Below are 17,883 nucleotides of genomic sequence, written 5' to 3'. Positions count from 1 at the left end.
CTAGTGCCATCCTGAGACACTGGAATTCTGTCTGTGGCCCCTGGTGCCTCTTCTTTCCTCTCGGCCACTTCGTCACCTGCCACTCTCATCAACTTAGTTACCATTGACAGGGCATCATTTCCTATCTGTCAAGACCCACCCCCAAAATTCTACTCAATCCGGTTTTTCATTTCTTTATCCTAGAACTCATTCCAAGGCTGCGCTTCATAGAATCCAGCAAATTGCACCGGCCAGAGGCAGCAGAGGAGGAGGATGAAGAAGGACATTTGGATTCCAAGCCTTGTTGCCCACTGTGCCTTATTCTCCCCTGAGGCCTCTGGAAGCAGCAAGCAAAAAAAAAAAAAAAAAAAAAATCAGACTCACCTGCCCAAGATAAGCCGTCAACTGATCACCATTGGTGAAATATTTAAAGAACAATCCAGACATGGACATCTGTCCGCCTCCTACCTCCATTCCCTCCCTTTATCAGAACCCCAGAAGAGAAGGCTCAGTGCTTGCTGCTAAGAGATCTGGAGAAGAACGGGGTTCAGGGACGGTTACCATTTTGTTTCTGATCTATCACCTCATTCCTAGGGCTCAGAGAGTCTCTTAGAGAGATGTGCATCTTATCTTATTCTCTGATCAAGAATCAACAGACTGCAGAGAATATCCAACGGCACCAGCCTGGGAGGTGAACATAGTGCATGGCTTGTCTCTGACCCAATCCTGCTCTGCTTTGAGGGGCAGGGAGAAAACTTCCTGTTCTCCCTCAGAATGGTGCATGAACACCTGAGCCCTTCCCTCCTCTTTTATTCTTTTCCACGTCCTCTGGTCCCACAATAAGGAATGATGCCTACATGTGCTTGGAGATCCTGGGGAGATCCTATATAATCAAAAAGGCTTTGATTAAGCCAATTATGCTGTTCCTGTCAATCAGTCTTCTTCTTCACCACCACCACCCCCTCCCTCTAGCTCACAGGTGAGGGTTCCAGTCACTCCTCCAGATTCCAGGTGGATCATTGATATGCAATTTCCAGACCCCAAAGCAGATGATCCTCTCAAGTACACAGCACCCTCATCCTGCTCCCTGTAGGATGCAGGAGGCAGAACTACCAATCCCAAAGAAGGTGCACAGAACCCACAGGTTGGCACAAGTACCTCGAAGCACTAGATCTGCATGGGTGTGCAAGCACTCTTCACACCTCTGACCCACGGACACTCGTGCACACGCATGTGAGGTGTCTCACATCTGCACAACCCTGCTCGTGGGTATGAGTGAGTCAGCCTGACACCTCCTAAAAGCTGCCTGTCCGCAGCCCTGCCACACCACACACATACTGTGTGCGGCCTCTTCGAGCTGCTGTGTGTCACCCTGTCACCCGAAGGGCCACAAACACAAGCACAAGCTTTGCAACTCCTAAACCCGCTCTAACCAACGGGCTTGCTCTGCAGATGCCTCACACATGTGGTATGGACATTGGTGTCAGGGCCATGTTTCTTCTCACCTGCCAATATTTGTGTCCCAAAGAATCTACCTGCCTGACTCCAGTTGTCCCCCCAACACACACGCGCGCGCGCGCACACACACACACACACACACACACACACACACACACACACACACACACAGAGAGAGAGAGAGAGAGAGAGAGAGAGAGAGAGAGAGAGAGAGAGAGAGTGTCTAGGCTCCCCCCTCTCCACATTCCCCTGCCAGAAACTCACAGAGACCGCAGCTTAATCCACATCTTCTTGCTGGGGGCTGACTTCAGCTCCAGGGGTGATGGACAATCCGACTCCAGCATCTCTGGAGGACTGCGGGGGGACAGCTCCATGCTTAGCCACTGTCTAGGGAACAGAAGGAGGAGACAGCCCCTCTGCTCAGCTTTGGCCCCTTGCCTAGAGACCCTCTCCCCTCATCCTAGACCCTTCCCACCTGCAGCTGGCGTGGACCAGCCAGGCCGGTATCTCTGGGCTCGGCCCAAGCTGGCAGAGCTGCAGTTCCTGCGGCTGCTCCTCTCGCGCTGCCCGGCCAAGCTCTGGGCTCCCTCTTCCAGCTCTGCTTGCCGCTGCCGCCACCGCCACCACCGCCGCCGCCGCTGCCGCTACCTCCGCCGCCGCCGCCGCCGCCGCCGCCGCCGCCGCCGCGCGCTGCCACAGCCGCCTCCTCGCCTCCCTCCTCCTCCGCCGGCCAGGGCCCCCTCCCTCCGCTCCCCTCCCTGTTCCTTGGCCCGCCCGCCAGCCGGTCTAGCGCGCGGCGCAGCCACTCCTCCCCCTCGCCTAGGAGCGCAGGGGAGCCGGGGGTGCACACACTCAGGAGCGCCCAAGGGCGAGCGCGCGCACGAACGCCGGGCACGAGTGGCTGCTGCGTGTGCCCTGAGCAGGGGGCGGGGGGTGTGGGGTGCGTGTCGACAGCGCGCACGAGCGGCTCGCAGGACTTGGTGTGGATGGTGGGGTGGTTCCTCCCAGGTATATTCGGAGTTTCTGTGGATGCACACATGTGGTCCCACGCTTCCACGCATGGATAGCTGTCAGCGTGTCCCTCGAGGTCCTTATCTCTCCCTGGGGCACCCGAACGTGGGTGGAATGAAGCCACAAGCCCCAGAACCTAGCTAGGCCAATGCGCGTCTGTCTTTGAAAGGAAAAGTTCTGGTGGCTCTGAGCGAGGCTGGCATCCCACAGCTGGGCTCAGCTCCCACAACGGGGTCTTCCTGACCTGCCTCTGTCGTTCACCCCACGGTTCGTCTAGCCACCTGCCTGGAGGAAATTTCTCCCTCGTTTAAAGCTCTACAGAACAAGCAGCCCCCATGCCTTTCTTAAATACCCAGTAACTGCACACCGCCAGGAAATCAGGCCTGATAGCTTGTCTCGCCCGGCTTGCAGCGGTTCCAGCTCGTTTCATTTTATTCTGCCTTCACAGGAATTAATTTAAGGCCCAGTGCAAAACAGCCTCTCTGCTGAATAAACATTTTGTGAAACAAGAGGATTTGAACTCAAGACCGTGTGGCAGGGCAAACCTCTCCCATCCAACTGCAGACTCTTGCCAGTACCAGTTCTCTTTGTTCTCCTCTGAAGAAACACCTACTTTCTTACTGGAGAAACTCCCATGCAATCAACAAATAGAAATAGATTCACTGATGGCCAACAATGGGTGTTTTGTTATTTTTTTTTTAATTTCTTATAGGCCAGTAATCCAAGGTTCCAGAATGTGAATTTGAGTGTGGAAGGAGAGGTGATCCGGAGAAGACATACATTCTAAGCTCCTCCTTTCCCGGGCTAAGGAGGAGAAAGGAACAGAAGGGGAGCATTAGGCTCTCATTGTGAAGGAACTGCCAACTCAGGTCTTGTCTTCTTCCTGCAGTGGGGATGCCTCAGAGAAACAGCCACCACTAAGTACAAAGGCAGAAAGCTATAGCAGAGCTGAAGATAGAGCCAAAGGTGACAAAATCTTGGGACCTGGCTCTCTATCAATCTTCAACATCTATTACTGTTCCCTCCTCTCCAGAGGAGCAGTCACAGCCAAGAGACCTCAGTGTCTGAGACCCTATCACTCTTGCACAATGTGGTTGACAAAATTTGTGAGCAGTCAGTCTCTTTTATCAACTAAAGAAGGGTTTGGCTGGAAACTACACAAGAATTAATTGTGAATTAGGATTAGAGTTAAAAGCTCTACCTCAAAAATTACCTTAGGACTAAGAGTTTCCAGATGTAAACAGGCAGTTCAACCAGAAGAGTTAGAAGGGGAGGAAGGACTCCAGAGAATACTTCAACATTTCTTGTCAACACCATGGCATGCCCAGCTCTCCTAGGCCCGTAACTCCTGACCCATTTGAGACAAAGATCATTTGTAGAATCTATCTACCTTCCTTTCCATTCAATAAGAAAAGTATTCCCAGAAAAAATAATAGTCCCATGGAAGTTAGCCTCAATGTCAGGTCCCCCAACCTTCCAGGGCTTTTCCCACTCCTTGGCGTTCACTTTCTTTAGTAACGAGTTCTGGTGTTCAGCTTCACTCTCATTCATCACATTTCAGCTTTATGAACGCCTAAAGAGACAGGAATAGTATGGTATACTTGCCCCATTCACAGAGTCAAAAAACAGCTATTCTCTCCGTCTTTTCCACCTCACCTCCCTTCCCATACCTTTCCTGGGTTCTTTCTGCCCAGCCTCACTGCCCTTCCATTTGGCTTCAGCAGAACTGCCTTGCTCTTGCCCCTTGGAAAGTCTGCCTCCTCACACACTTTGCCCCACAATCCCTTCCAACAAGCTCAGAGTTTGATAAAGACTAAAAGTGATGCTTTGGCAGCAGGTGACGGATGGATGTGATCTGCCTCCTACAGGAATGCTATTTAAAGGGACAGCCCCACAATCCTCTCTTTCCAAAGTGACAAGAGAAAAGCCTGCTCTTCAGTCTCTACCATGCTGCAAACTCAGCTCAAGTTAACTTCTGACTTCCCCAATCTGCAACCTGGCCTGCAGCTCCAGGTTCCTGTTCAGGTGGGAGGGAGAATACCTGACAACTCACTGAGGTGTGGGGGCTGAGGGGGGACTCATCTTCACCTCCGTTGATGACAGATACTTGGGAGAAGCAAGAGGCCTTGTGGGGAGGAAGGCTGGAAGAACATTCTTCCCCCAACAACGTGAGCACATTTCAGCCATGTGCCAGCCTCCTCTCAAAGTCAACTTTGTGAGGGAAGAATTAACTGATCCCGGCACCTAGGTCTTAAGAGACTATGGAAGTTGGTCCTTGGCTGGGAACACCCTTGCTTCAGGATCTGGTGCTGAAGACACAGTTATTTCCTTCTTGTAAAATGCCAGAGGGAAGCCTCACTTTCCTTGGCCAGACCTCAGACTGCACCTTGAGGCTGCCCTCTTTACCTGTCTCCTGGATAGAAAATCATAACAGAAGAGGCAGCATCTCTGTTGCCCAAACCAAAGACAGCACCTTAGTGAGCATCTCCCTCCAGGCCTGGTGGGAGGAATAATTCCATCTCACTACTGCAAAGAAGCTAATGGAGACTTAATGAAAACACTGCACTAATGAAAATACTGAAGCTAGAACTGACTCTCCCTGCCAAGTCAGAGCAATTGGGGTCAGCATCCCTCCTGATAGTCACTCCTCAGTTCTTTTGGGGCCTAAGTTAAACAAACTGAGGGGTCTCAGAGATAAAACAGTCCATAGTTGATTGTGACCTGGGCTCTAAGAAGTCAGAGACCCTCCTCACTGAGGAAGCAAACACCTGAAATACTGATGTGTCCTGTTTTTTTGTTGTTGTTGTTTTGTTTTGTTTGGCATCCCTTCAGGCTATTCACCCTTTATTCCTGAGGATAAAGGTAGCTCACCTTTATCCTCACCTCTCCTCTTTGTTCCTTCTACAGTTTTCTGGGTTCTAGAGAGGCAGACTATAGAGGCAGAAAGTCCAGGGTTCCAGTTCCAGTCCAAGGCATGACCTGATTCATTAAGTCATTTTGTTGTTGCTGACTGTGTTTCCTGACCTGCAATTAGGAAGCCTTCCCTGGCTTCCTTACAAAATTATTATTGTTAAGTACAGAAAATGATTTGAAAATGTATAGGTGGTAGACAAATAGGTGGGCATAATTACACATTTGTGAAAAGAGATGATGTCAAATTGCAAAATTTTCAGAGTGGGAAACAAATCTGTTGATGTGGAAATGTGGATGGGTGGGTTGTGAGAGGGAAATGGAGGTAGTTGTAAAATCTGTGTGGTAATGGAGTTAGCTACTCTGTCTTGACTGTGTCACAGATATACAAACTTGCACATGATAGGGCTGCATATCCATACACAGAGAACCAGTAGAAGTCAAACTGGAACACCTGAATGAGTTCAGTGAATTATATTAATAACCCATACCCTGGTTGTGACCATGAACTAGAGAATTGTGAGATAATTGGATGAAATTGTGTGAGGACAGACGGGCCCTTTCTGTATTATTTCTTACAAGTACATATACATCAAATATCACGATTTTTTTAATTAACAAAGGCACATTATCTCCACCTTCATTGCCTACCTCTCTAGCTATCCTCTGGGGGGTTCTTTGTAAATGAGTCTTCTTCATACAGATAAAGAAGAGTCTATATACCCCTCAAGCAGAAGAACCAAGTGGACATACAGGGGTGGAGGGTCAGCAGGGTGTAATGGTATATGCCTGGAATTCCAGCACTTAGCGGGGGAGGACCATGAATTTGAGGCTAGCCTGAACTACACAGCAAGACTCTGTCTCAAAAGAAAGGAGATGTCATTGATCGGATCACCCTGAGCTTTTCTCTTCCTCATCAGCTGCTCTTGCAGGGTCTCACACTGAATCCCCTCTCTGCACATAATGTCTTTTTCATAACAAGGAAATACCATTAGCTAAGGCCTGAAGCAAGAGTCTCTGTTGAATCTATCCTAAAGAGCAGACAGTTGTTAGTAACAAAATGTTTGTTCATTATGGGTGTCAAATGAAGGAAGTATTGGCTAACCCTAGGTCTGTAGAAATAAAAAGCAAACATCCATACACAATCACAAAACAGCTATCAAATTGGTTTAATGAAAGCCGGATGGTTTTGCTGAAAGCCAACAACAATTGCTTCCTTTTCATAGTGGAAGTATGGACATGACCCTAATTAATCAACTGGCTAATTATATTTTCCCATTCCAACTATTCTGGACCTGTGACACATATGATCTGTTACTCCAGCCCTCCCTGGCAATGAGTCTGTGAGTGAAGCATGGGGCTACTGCTTTCTGCCATGGAGTTACTAAACCTAGTTAAGTGCTATCTTAAATGCCCCAGGCTCTGTGACACTTGAAATTCTAATTGGTGCAGAAAAGGGCTAAGTTGAAACAGCTTGTACTTCCTCAAGGATCCCCACTCATGGGCCCTCCAACCTAATGAGGTTTGTGAAATTTCAGACCCACAAGAGAAGTCCCTGCCTGGACAACAGCTGTACTCAGGCTGACAAGGGGATTTAGGGTTAAGTTAGTCCCACCCATTAGGAGATAGAATACCCCTAAATGGTCTAGGAGGAGTTTGGTTCAGCTGGCTGTCAGGTGACTTAAGGTTGATCTGGACTGTCCACCTCTGTTCTGGGTTATAGAGACACATAATGAAAAAAGCAGGTGGGGTGAGACAGTAAGTAGGGGAGTAAGCTGTCCCTAAAACCTCTGGAAGGCACTTCCTCCCTGCCCCAGTGGGGAAGGCAGTCAAGCAGAATTGGAGGAAGAGCCCTTTGAGGAGAAGAGGGCCCCTGTGCTGCTCTGCAGCAGTAGGAGCAGGCTGGACATTTGCTGAACACATTTGGAAAAGGACGAGAGGAGATAATCGTCCTAATGAATGTGCAGGAGACAATAGCAGCTCCAGAGGGAGGATTATAAGCTCATTATGGTTTAATACGATGATTGATCATCTCTGCCTGGCAGCATTATCCTAGAATAGTGATGAAGGTCGGAGAGACCCATGCCTGTCAGAGCTCAAGCTGGAATCACCAGAAGATATATAATATGGTTATAGGTCACTGGCTTTTTTCATTGTTAAAAATTCATACATGTGGTTCCATACCCCTTTGTCCATAAGCCTGTCCCATTCTCCGTGATTCCTCAGCCCTAGATATTCCTCCACATCCCTGTCATCAGCTGTAGGGCATGACCCTGTCTCTCCCTGGGACCCTCCCACTCTGCTCCCCTTTTGAAGAAATGGCTGCAGCTTTCACTGTGGTGTGGCTCTTGGCACCTCCAAAAGGCCCTTCAGTGGGTACTGGCTGGCAGGCGGTTCAGGTAAAAGGCCCTGGAAACCTCCCGGTAGGCATTTCGTAGCAGGACATAAGGGAAACAGGACTCCAGCATGTCCAGAGTCAAGAAGGGTGACTCCTCCACCACCTGAAACAGACAGCCAAGAGGTGAGAACTCCCAGAAAGCACCTGTGACAGGTTTTCATTGTACAGGTCCCAGGCCCTTTGTAGCTTGGAGAGTTCCAAGTGAATAGGTTCTGAGTCACTCCTCTCCCTACCCCTCCCATGATTTGGCTCCCAAAGGCAATGTGTCCTGAGCCCCATTTCAATGGCACATCCCCTCCATCAGGGCTAATGAGAAGGTTACAGAAACAGAATGCAAGGGAAAAGAAAAACACAAACCATTTTCCTAGAGTCAAGACAGCCCCTTCTCTCCTGTTCTAGCTGCTAAGTCACACGTGAGCAGCACAGGCATTAGTAAAGAAAGATGGATGGCAGTGCTCACTCATCTCGGGGACCAAGATCAAGAAGGGGGTCCTAAAACCACACAGGTCCTCTTATACTGGGCCTCAGGTTCCTCCCTCTCCCAGCACAGCATCTGGGAAGCAGTAAGGATGCTACATAAAAGACCAGGCATGATTAATTAGTTTAATTAGAAGCTTCCATGCTGTGGCAATCCCAGCAGTTCCCATAGCTAAACTAAGATAGACTGGAAGCCTAGATAAGACTAAGGGTGGAAGTAAGGGTGAGAGAATGGGCAGGGAGGCCATATGTCCAAACTGCTGCACAACCCAGGGCTGGGCTGGGTTTCCATCTGGGTGAGAAGAGGGTGTATTTCTTTAGAATCTTCTCCACTCAAGAAATCATGAGTCTAAACGCATGCTCCAGAGAGGATCCCCACATCCTCTGGCAGTCCTCACAGTGGGCCTTCCCCAATGTGTTTGGCATTTCCAGCTCTGCAGATCTGCTAATGAAAGAGAGTCTGCCCTCACATGTTTCTATCACTCTCCGAAGTCCCTTCAAGCTTTACTTTGGTAAGATTTTTCTGTTCTCAAACACATGCACACATACACACAATGGCCTCAAAAGAGCAGAGACACCCTGGAGGAAAGAAAATCTGCTGTCAAAACCACAGTTCCAGTCAGGTGTGGTGACTCATGCCTGCAGTCCCAACATTCAAGGCTGAGGCAGGAGTACCATGAGATTGAAGCCAGCCTGGGCCATATACTGAGTATTAGGACAGCCAGGGATACATAGCAAACCCTTGTCAAAAAAAAGCCTCTTAAGTCCCAAGAGTAAAACAGAGTTCTTTGCTTAGTGAGATTTCCAACCCTCGGCCAGCAGATGGGAGCACATGCAGAAAAATGGGTGATAGCTTCAAGAAGGAGCCACTAGCCCATGACTTCCTATTCTCCACCAGGAAAATAATAGGAGTCTGTGGCACTGGAAACAGCCCTAGAGTGAAGGCCCAGAGACTTGGGTTTTAGTCCCAAAACAGCCCATAAATCTTAAATTTCATTCTACTCTTCCACAGTTTCCCTACCATCAACTTTTTAAGTCTCAAATAATGGCCAGGATCCAATGTGACTGACATCAGAGTTCTTGATTCTGAGAGCACCATCTCTTTTCCCCCAGGAAACCCATGCCAGGAACAGGCTGTCAACTCTGGGGTGGACAGTGCTCAGCCTGAACAGTGAGAACAGAAAGACCCCAGGGAAAGAAGTGCTGGCCAGATTGTGGGATTACACAGATAACCTTTTAACTCAGAACACAGTGCCTTCCCTCCAGTCATCTCCAATTTCTCTGTGGAAACATTTGCATTTAAATTGCTTTGCAGCAGCTAGTCCCTCCAATCTTCACCTCAGCAAAATGTGCCTGGTCCTGGCTCTGTTCCTGCTATTCTTCCTTGGGGGCTACCAGGGGCAAGAACCTCCCCATCTTTGGGGGCAGGCATGGAGGTGGGGATCACAACAGAGGAAGTGAGGCTAAAAGGCAATTCACAACACAGTCACCTCCCACCCCTAGAGGAAACAGAGGCATGCTTAAGTCATCCGGAAACTAAAATTAGCAGCAGGCTCGGGGAGCTCCATTTATTGAGCACTTAATGTCTACAATTCACTTCCTCAAATATCTCCTGATTCTAACCACGCCACCATGAGGGTCATTACCTACTGTAATGGATAAAGAATCATGCTGTTGGTGGGCATGAAGACATATATCTGCAATACTGGCATTTTGATTTGGAGGTCCAACTGAGTAACACAGTAAAACTCTGTCACAGAAATCTGCGGGGGGGGGGGGGGCTCCAAATGCTGTGCTTGCATAAAGAGAGAGACAGAAAGGAAGGAAGGGAGGAAGGAGGAGGAGGGAGGGAGGGAGGGAGGGAGGGAGGGAGGGAGGAAGGAAGGAAGGAAGGAAGGAAGGAAGGAAGGAAGGAAGGAAGGGAGTTAGTTCTAAATGCTTTGCCTATTGCATTTCTAGCATCTGCTCCCACTGCCCTCATCCACATCCTCCTCCCTGAAGCCCTCACACACCCTACACGCATGTGCACACCTCAAGTGCATTCTCTCCCCATCATAAAGGGTAGCCTTTTTCTGGCTGCAGAAACCGACATAGATATAATTCAGGGTCCTAGTCTTTAAAGAAGAGAACCCAGGGGGATGGATCTCCACATTTCTTTTCTTTTTTTTTTATTTTTTTATTTATTAGTTCAAGTTAGGGAACAAGCTTGTTTCACCTGTAAGTCCCTTCTCCCTCTCCCTCCCCTCACCCCATCCCTCCTCCCCCTCCCCCACCCCATCCACCCACCATTCCCCAGGCAAGGTAGGGCCCTCAACAGGGGCTCTGCAGTGTCCTCCAAATCTTCCTGTACCGGGCCTGGGCCCTTCCCCATGTGTCCAGGGCCAGAGTGTAACCGTTCACGTGGGATGGATCCCCACATTTCTAAGCCCACATACCACATAACTAAAAATTAAAAAAATAAACTGGGTATGGTGATATGTGCCTGTAATAATAGCACTCCAGAGGTTGAGTCAGGCAAACCAGAAAGTAAAGGTCATCCTTGGTTATATATGGAGTTCGAGGCCAGCCTGAGACACATGAGAACTTCTCTCTAAATAAATAAATAAGCCTATTATGTCATATTCTCAAAATTTACCTTTGTGATTTCATTGAAGTCTAGGCTTTAGTTAAGAATGCATAGACTTGGGGCAGAGAGCTAGCTCATCTAGTAAAGACACTTGCTGCCAAGCCTGAAGACCTGAGTTTGCTCCCTAGGATCTCACGGTAGGAGAGAACCAACTCCTTCAAGTTGTTCTCTGACCACACATGCACCAAGGCATGTCTATACATACACACAAATAAATATAAAAATATTTTTTTAATTCTTAGACTCCTGAGTTCTGTATCCTAGTAAAATGAAGGAGAAACTCAGCTTTTAGTCTAGTCCCCCTTCTCTTCTCACCTTGTTTGAGGAGTTCTGTACACACACACACACACACACACACACACACACACACACACACACACACTTACATACACTTCCCTGCCTGCACATCTTAGCTGCAACCATGTATCCTTGGGTAGCAGAGGTATATCCACTGTCCACCCAGGTCTTGGGGAAGGAGCTCTGTCGGTGGGCTGCAGAGCTCTAACAGCATAGAGATATCTTGAGTGTGTGCTATGAGTTGGGGTATATCCTCTCCCACTAGGCCAGAGGAGGGGAAGAGGAAGGTGAGAGGTGGTAAGAGGAGGGGTGGGGGGTGGGGGGCCTCTAGACAGACCCAGCAGCCCCAGCTGCCCAACCTGAAGAATCAGACTATCAGATGAGAAATGTGAGTAAATATACTGAGAGGGAAGCAAGGGCATAAGGAAAGCACTTTAGAACATCAACTGAGTCAGAGTTCCTGGAACTTTCTGCCTGCTTAAAGGAAAGTGCACAGCTTGAGAAGCCAGGAGAAGAGATAGCATGAACTGCCTGATTCAAGGCCTTGCCAAGTTCCCTGCCTCAGAACCAAAATCCCTTCCTTCCTGGGATCCCCATAACCAAACCACTTTAAATCCTCTCCATACTATCCAGTGTTCTCTTCATAGCACCTTGAAGTCAAGAAAGACACTGGCAGGAAGTTGTCACAGAAAACCAAAATCATACTGAATAGCCCCCCAAAAAGGGCATTGCTGCCCTTCCCCAGGTCAGACTCAGAAACACTGCAAGACAAAGGACCTAGGTGCCAGGGGCCAGAGAGGTCCCATTCTGCCTAGAAGTCCTTGAATGCTCTGCTCTGGGATCACAAGACAAGTCTAGAATGTTCATTAAGATGTGGGGACAGATCCAGAGGATCTGGGTGGACTTAAATTCTTAGTTAATGTTTTTGGTTGATGACATGGCAGGGACCCAAAGACCCTAAAAAGGAGTCCCCTGCTGGCCCTTCCTCTCCATTTCAAGACCAACTTAAACAAGATACATACCAATCGCATGAGCAGAGAGATGGATTCACGGTTTCTGGTTTTGAGCTTGTCAGTCTCCTGGCCCAGCTGCAAGAGGCTGACAGAAGCCACCTGCAGAGGAAGCATTTGTAAAGAAACAGATTTTTATGGAGGTCAAAATAGGACAGCCTCAGGCTACAGGAACTTAAGAAAAGATCAAGGAGGAGCATTAAGAAGTGCTAGGCTGTTCCTGAAGGCTCATGGTGGGAAAGTGTCAGGTCCCTAGGCTTGAGAGACACACACTGCCTGCAAACTAAAATGAATCCCAATGGCTCAGCCTGACAGTGCAGACAGAAGGAGCTCATCAAACACCAGGAAAAAGGGCACAAGGGGCAGGGAAGAACCTAGAACAAAAGTTAGTGATGCTGCACACCAAGAGATAAATCTTTTCCTTGGCAGCCTCTAGATACTTCTGTCATCAGACTGTTTACAGCCGACTCTGTATCCCAAAGCCAGGATGGACCTCAAACACAGCACTCTTAATATTCTCCCCCCATCACCTCCCAAGGGGCTGCCACGCCTCCAACAGATCAAGGAGATAGATAGAAGTGTAAGTCACAGCCCAGACCTAGGCAACCTGAACTTGCAAACAAACAGGACAAAGAGGAACAAAGAAATGGGGTTAGGGATCCCCTTTCTCAGAGATCTGATAGGAATCCTCTTTATTTTCTATGATGGTTAGAGACCATTCTGTCTAGTTGGTTGTACCTGCTTAAGCAGAGACCCTCTAACCAGCCTCCTGTCCCTGGCGTGTACTTCTCAGAATGAAAACATAATTCCTAAAAACAATAATAACATGATCTGCTGTTTCCTTCTGGAAGGAGAAAAATGAGGCCCAATTCTTAACTGATGACCATGTTTCACAAAGGAAGGTTTCCCTTTGCTGAGAATGCTCAGGCAGGGTGAAGGTAATTGACCGTGAGTCAGAGTGTATGAACAGGAACCCTCCATGGGGATCCAGAGCGGAAAACTCTAGGGCCTCTTTCAACTATGGAAGGAGATTATTTATTCTTCATTTTCCCAGAGGCAAAACTAAGATCAATGGCTATATTTACAGGGAGTCAAACTTAGGCTAAAAACATTTTCAAAAAATTTTCGAACAAAAAGGACCTCACCTACACAGAATCTACTGTCTGGTTATAAACTCCAGTCCATGAAAACCCAATCCAAGGTTCTCACAGTAAGATCCTAAGACCAAGCCCACTTTGTTGGGAATATTACTGCTTCATGATTTAAAACCAAGCTTGAAACTGGTGGAGTAGGAATGGTCCTTAGAGAGCATGAAACTCAGCATCACTGTGACTTTAATGTATCTCAGATTCCCCTGAAGACCAAACTAGAAACACCAGGCTGGGCCTCACCCTGTATGCTAATTCAGGAGGTCTGGGGTAGAAATAAGGAGTCTATTTTAACTAGCTTCTCAGTATATCCTGATGTGTACCAATGTGATGAATCACGAATCAGTTTAATCTCCTTGGTTTATAAATGAAAAAACTGAGACCTCAAAAGCTTGTCTGTCCAGGGGTCACAGGACTTCACAACGGCAAAACTCAGATTTTCTCATTGTCCAATAATCTCCCAAGTGTCTGGCCAAAAGCTGAAGTCTGTTGGAAAAATTAGAAAAGCTCCTGCCTTTCACGGAGTAGCCGCCACTCTCCCAGCATAAATGGTGTAGGAGGCTAGACTCCAAAGACCTTTCGTTAGCTACTGTCGAGGAGCTGAAGTCAAACCACTTCCACTCTTCATGGTCTAGACCCACTCACCACCAGAAACTCCTTGAGGTGGGTTTCAATGTTCTTGTTGTACAGAGTGAAGAGGGCAGCAGACACCTGTATGATGGCTTTGGTCAAACAGTGGATGTTGTTGTTGTAGCCTAAGTCAGAATGGGGAAAGTGATATAAAGAGACCAGCAAAGTGAGCAGCCCAGGCTGGCCCTCAATGAAAATCCCTCTCCCCTTCTCCCTAATTTTCCCTCCCTCTCCCTCCTCCTCCCCCTCCCCCTCCCTTTCCAAACTCTCTCTTCAGGTTGGACTGGCCTAACTGACACCAAAATAATTAGTTGGCATTTGAGGACTAGAAGAAGTATGTTCCTTTGGTATTTTATTGGGACAAATCATTTTTGGTTTTTGGTTTTTGGTTTTGGTTTGGTTTTTGGTTTTTCAAGACAGAGTTTCTCTGTGTAACAGCCCTAGCTGTCCTGGAACTAGCTCTGTAGCTGTCCTGGAACTAGCTCTGTAGACCAGACTAGCTTCAAACTCACAGGGCTCTGCCTCTGCCTCTGCCTCCCAGGTGCTGGGATTAAATTTATACACCACAACCTCCTGGCTTAAAATATTACTCTCCCACCAAGGGAATGCATTTTTTCCAGATTTTATTTTATTATTTTTTAAATATTTATTTACTTTATGTATATGAGTGACCTGTCTTCATGCACACCAGAAGAGGGAATCAGACCCCATTACAGATGGTTGTAAGCCGCCATGTAGTTGCTGGGAATTGAACTCTGGATCTCTGCTCTTCACCACTGAGTCATTTCTCAGCACTCAGGATTAAAATTTTATGGACACATCATTCTCAATTGCTTTTTGAAACAAATTTACACTTTTAAAGAAATCTGTATGTTGTCGGGCATGGTGACAAATGCTTTAATCCCAGCACTCGGGAGGCAGAGGCAAGTGGATCTCTGTGAGTTCTAGGCCAGTCTGGTCTACAAATTGAGTTCTAGGACAGCCAGGGCTACACATCTCAACCCCTCCCCACAAAAAGCAGTCTGTATGCTCCAGGTAACTTATCTTTATCCCTCCTCCCTCCCCAGTAGAGACCTGAATAGCACTGGTCCTTCAAACCTACATCTTACTTACCATCCTTCTCAATGCTGTAGAAGGAAGAAGGGTCAGTGGCAAGGAGTGGGAGGGAAACCGCAAGAAAGATCAAGAGCAGGCATGCTACCTTATACTCTTCTTCAGGAGATGAATTATCTGGGGGTGAGGGGTGAAGAAAAGGACATGGGGAAAAGTAAAGTCAACAAACTAGAATTATCCCCTGCAAGGGTTCTACTTCCAAGAATCATGGTCACATGAGAAAATATCTCTGGCATGCTTCAGCATGTATTGTAGGCAAGTGAGAAATGACTGAAGGAGATAAGACTAGTACCCAGTTATAGTGAGGCCCAAGTCCTAGAGCCCCACCCCTGCCCATGGCAAAGCAAAACCCTCAAGGGATCTGCTGACATGCATCCTAGAATACCTGTTAGCTTAAGAGATAGAGAGGCAGGAAGGAGAGAGAAAAGTCTCACCGATCAAGAGAGAAGAAAGTGGGTGAAGCTGGTAAATCCAAAGAACTTAATACCAATCCCTGGGGTCAGTTCTCTTCCAGGAATATATAACAACAAATGGACCAATCAGAGTAATATGTAATGGAACATGTAAGAGTGGTCCTGGGTAGACTTAGTAGACTTCCTAGGGGAGGCCTTACCCTCTCCATGGAGCAGATGGGAAGAGTGGGGGTGAGGGAGCAGGAGGAGAGGAGGGAGGGGGAACTGGGATTGGAATGTAAAAAATAAATTAATAAAAAACGAGTGGTCCTGGGAAGGGCTGGAAGGTGCACAGCTTCACTGTAGGGAACTTGGAAGGCATCCCATACAACTTAGTGTGAAACCATCTGCTATCTAGGGTTGTTCCCTCAGTGATTCATTTGTGTGAATCTTATTTCCCCAACCACATTGTAAGTTCCCCCAAGCATTTGCTGAACAAGAGATTCTCACTCAGAACTATTTTCTGCTTGGTCAGCGAAACCTAAATCACCTCTGTGAGCATCTTCTGGAGGTTAGGGGCTATATTTTGTCTTGCCTCCCAGCTTATATCCTCTGAATTCACAACCCCAAATAAATAATTCTTCAACTTTGACATTCCCCCTACCCAAAAGTGGGGCACAAGCCCTTCCTTGACTATCCTTTCATCTTACCAGCTTTCAGATTGGCAATGGCAGCCACCAGGGCTGGGTCAATGTCACAGCTCACCCCTGCAGCAGATGCCAGCTCAAAGACACTCAGGGTAACCTGACAGAAACCAAAACAACATCCTGGAGAGAAATTCTGGCATAGGAGAGGTGCTTAGCAGAAGCTCTCAGCAGCCAGGACACCTCGGTCACAGCATTTGACTCATGGTATACTGTTAATGTTTCTAGATAGTCTTTTCATAGCTTTCCATAGCCTGCAATGGAGGAAAAATGCTTTATGAAGCTGTGGAGATGGCTATCAATAAAACGCCTATTGCACAAGCATAAGGACCTGAGTTTGAATCCCAGCACCCTCATAAAAAAAAAAAAAAGCTGGTCATGGTGGTGTACATTTATATCCTAGCTGTGGGCCTAGAGCAGAGAGGCAGATCCTAGAGTTCATTGGCCAGTCAGCCGAACCAAATCATTGAGCTCCCAGTTCAGTAAGACCCTGACTCAAAAACTAAGATGGAGAAAGGCTGAGGACACCTGGGCAATCTCTGGCACATGTGCATACACTCACATGTACAAATGCCCAAGCCCACATGAATACACATACACTACTCAGCATTCAACATTATTTTCCCAAATGCTTCATTTAATTAATGCAGCTAAGGGAATGCATTCACTTGTCCCCAGTTATGGTCAGTTCTTTCACTCTCTAGCTTCATTTCCTCTTCTCTGTGTACATATAAATCATACGAACCCCTCAAGCTCAGTTCAAGGTGGGCCTCCCGGATTCCGTCCAAACCCATTCTCCTTCCTTTCTTGTCCCACTGACCAAGCAATGAAAGGACACAGCACTTGGTATTAGCTGACTTTTTCAGACCATAAACAAGACATGTGGCTTCTCCCCAAACAGATTCTAAGTTTTAAAAATACTATGGCAGAGTGAAGGGAGAAGGCATTTTGGGAGTGACACAGACATCGGCTCAAATCCTACCACCATCACTGAGTCACTGTGCCTAAAAGGTTTTAACCTCTTTGAGCCTCAGGATTCTCCTCTGTAGAAATGGGACAATGATACTGACATTAGACCATATGGGTAAAGCAGCAACCCTAGTGACTAACAGAATTATGCTTTCCCGCCTCTCCCTTTACTGTAACCAGATCTTAGCATTTCTCATCATCTTCCTACCGTTTCACATAAGGCTGAGCAGATACAAATCATTCAACAAAGATTGGCTGATGGATACCTGGATCCCTTGCTGTACTTAGAATTGAGTTCTCAGGATGTAACTCAAATCCTGACTCCAATTCCAAGTACTTAGACCTCTTTTGAAGGGTTTGTTTTGGTTTGGGGGTCTTTTTAGCATATCTTTTCGCAATTGTATAGCAACACACCTTGTATATAGTGCCAATACTGAAGCTACCCTCTGTTCAGCCCTTTATTTAAATCCCTTAGACCCACCTGCCTGTGGCCACAAAGGCCAAGCAGATCAAGGACATAGTGAATGACCTGTGGTGCTGAAGGAAGAGAGAGACAGTTGACAGGTCTCATTTTCCCTTGACTTTCCTCCAGGTCATCCCCTTTCTTGACCTACCTGCCTATTTTCCCAGGCAAGCTAAGCCTGCAGGTCAAACTGTCCAGATGATGTGAACTAGATGAGCTCCTGAGAGGATGGAGCACTCAGCCTCCACATCAGCAACTGTCAGAAACCCCGGCTATGCATCAAATCAAAAGCACTTAA

General features: G+C 47.5%; 1 protein-coding gene across 1 annotated transcript in view; it reads right to left on the bottom strand.

Moving 5' to 3' along the window:
• Positions 1–6,542: 6,542 nt before the first annotated feature.
• The window catches only part of Nckap1l (NCK associated protein 1 like), a 56,087-nt gene continuing 44,746 nt past the window's right edge, over positions 6,543–17,883 (bottom strand). The window contains exons 27-31 of the mRNA XM_035439222.1: positions 16,160–16,253; positions 15,058–15,174; positions 13,960–14,069; positions 12,179–12,268; positions 6,543–7,859 (exon numbers count right to left, since the gene is read on the bottom strand). Of these exons, the coding sequence (XP_035295113.1) occupies positions 7,728–7,859; positions 12,179–12,268; positions 13,960–14,069; positions 15,058–15,174; positions 16,160–16,253 (543 nt within the window). The 3' untranslated portion in view covers positions 6,543–7,727. The remainder of the gene's footprint in view (positions 7,860–12,178; positions 12,269–13,959; positions 14,070–15,057; positions 15,175–16,159; positions 16,254–17,883) is intronic.

Source organism: Cricetulus griseus, chromosome 2 (genome assembly GCF_003668045.3).
Source record: "Cricetulus griseus strain 17A/GY chromosome 2, alternate assembly CriGri-PICRH-1.0, whole genome shotgun sequence".
Taxonomy (NCBI): domain Eukaryota; kingdom Metazoa; phylum Chordata; class Mammalia; order Rodentia; family Cricetidae; genus Cricetulus; species Cricetulus griseus.
This window is presented reverse-complemented; position numbering and strand designations above follow the sequence as displayed.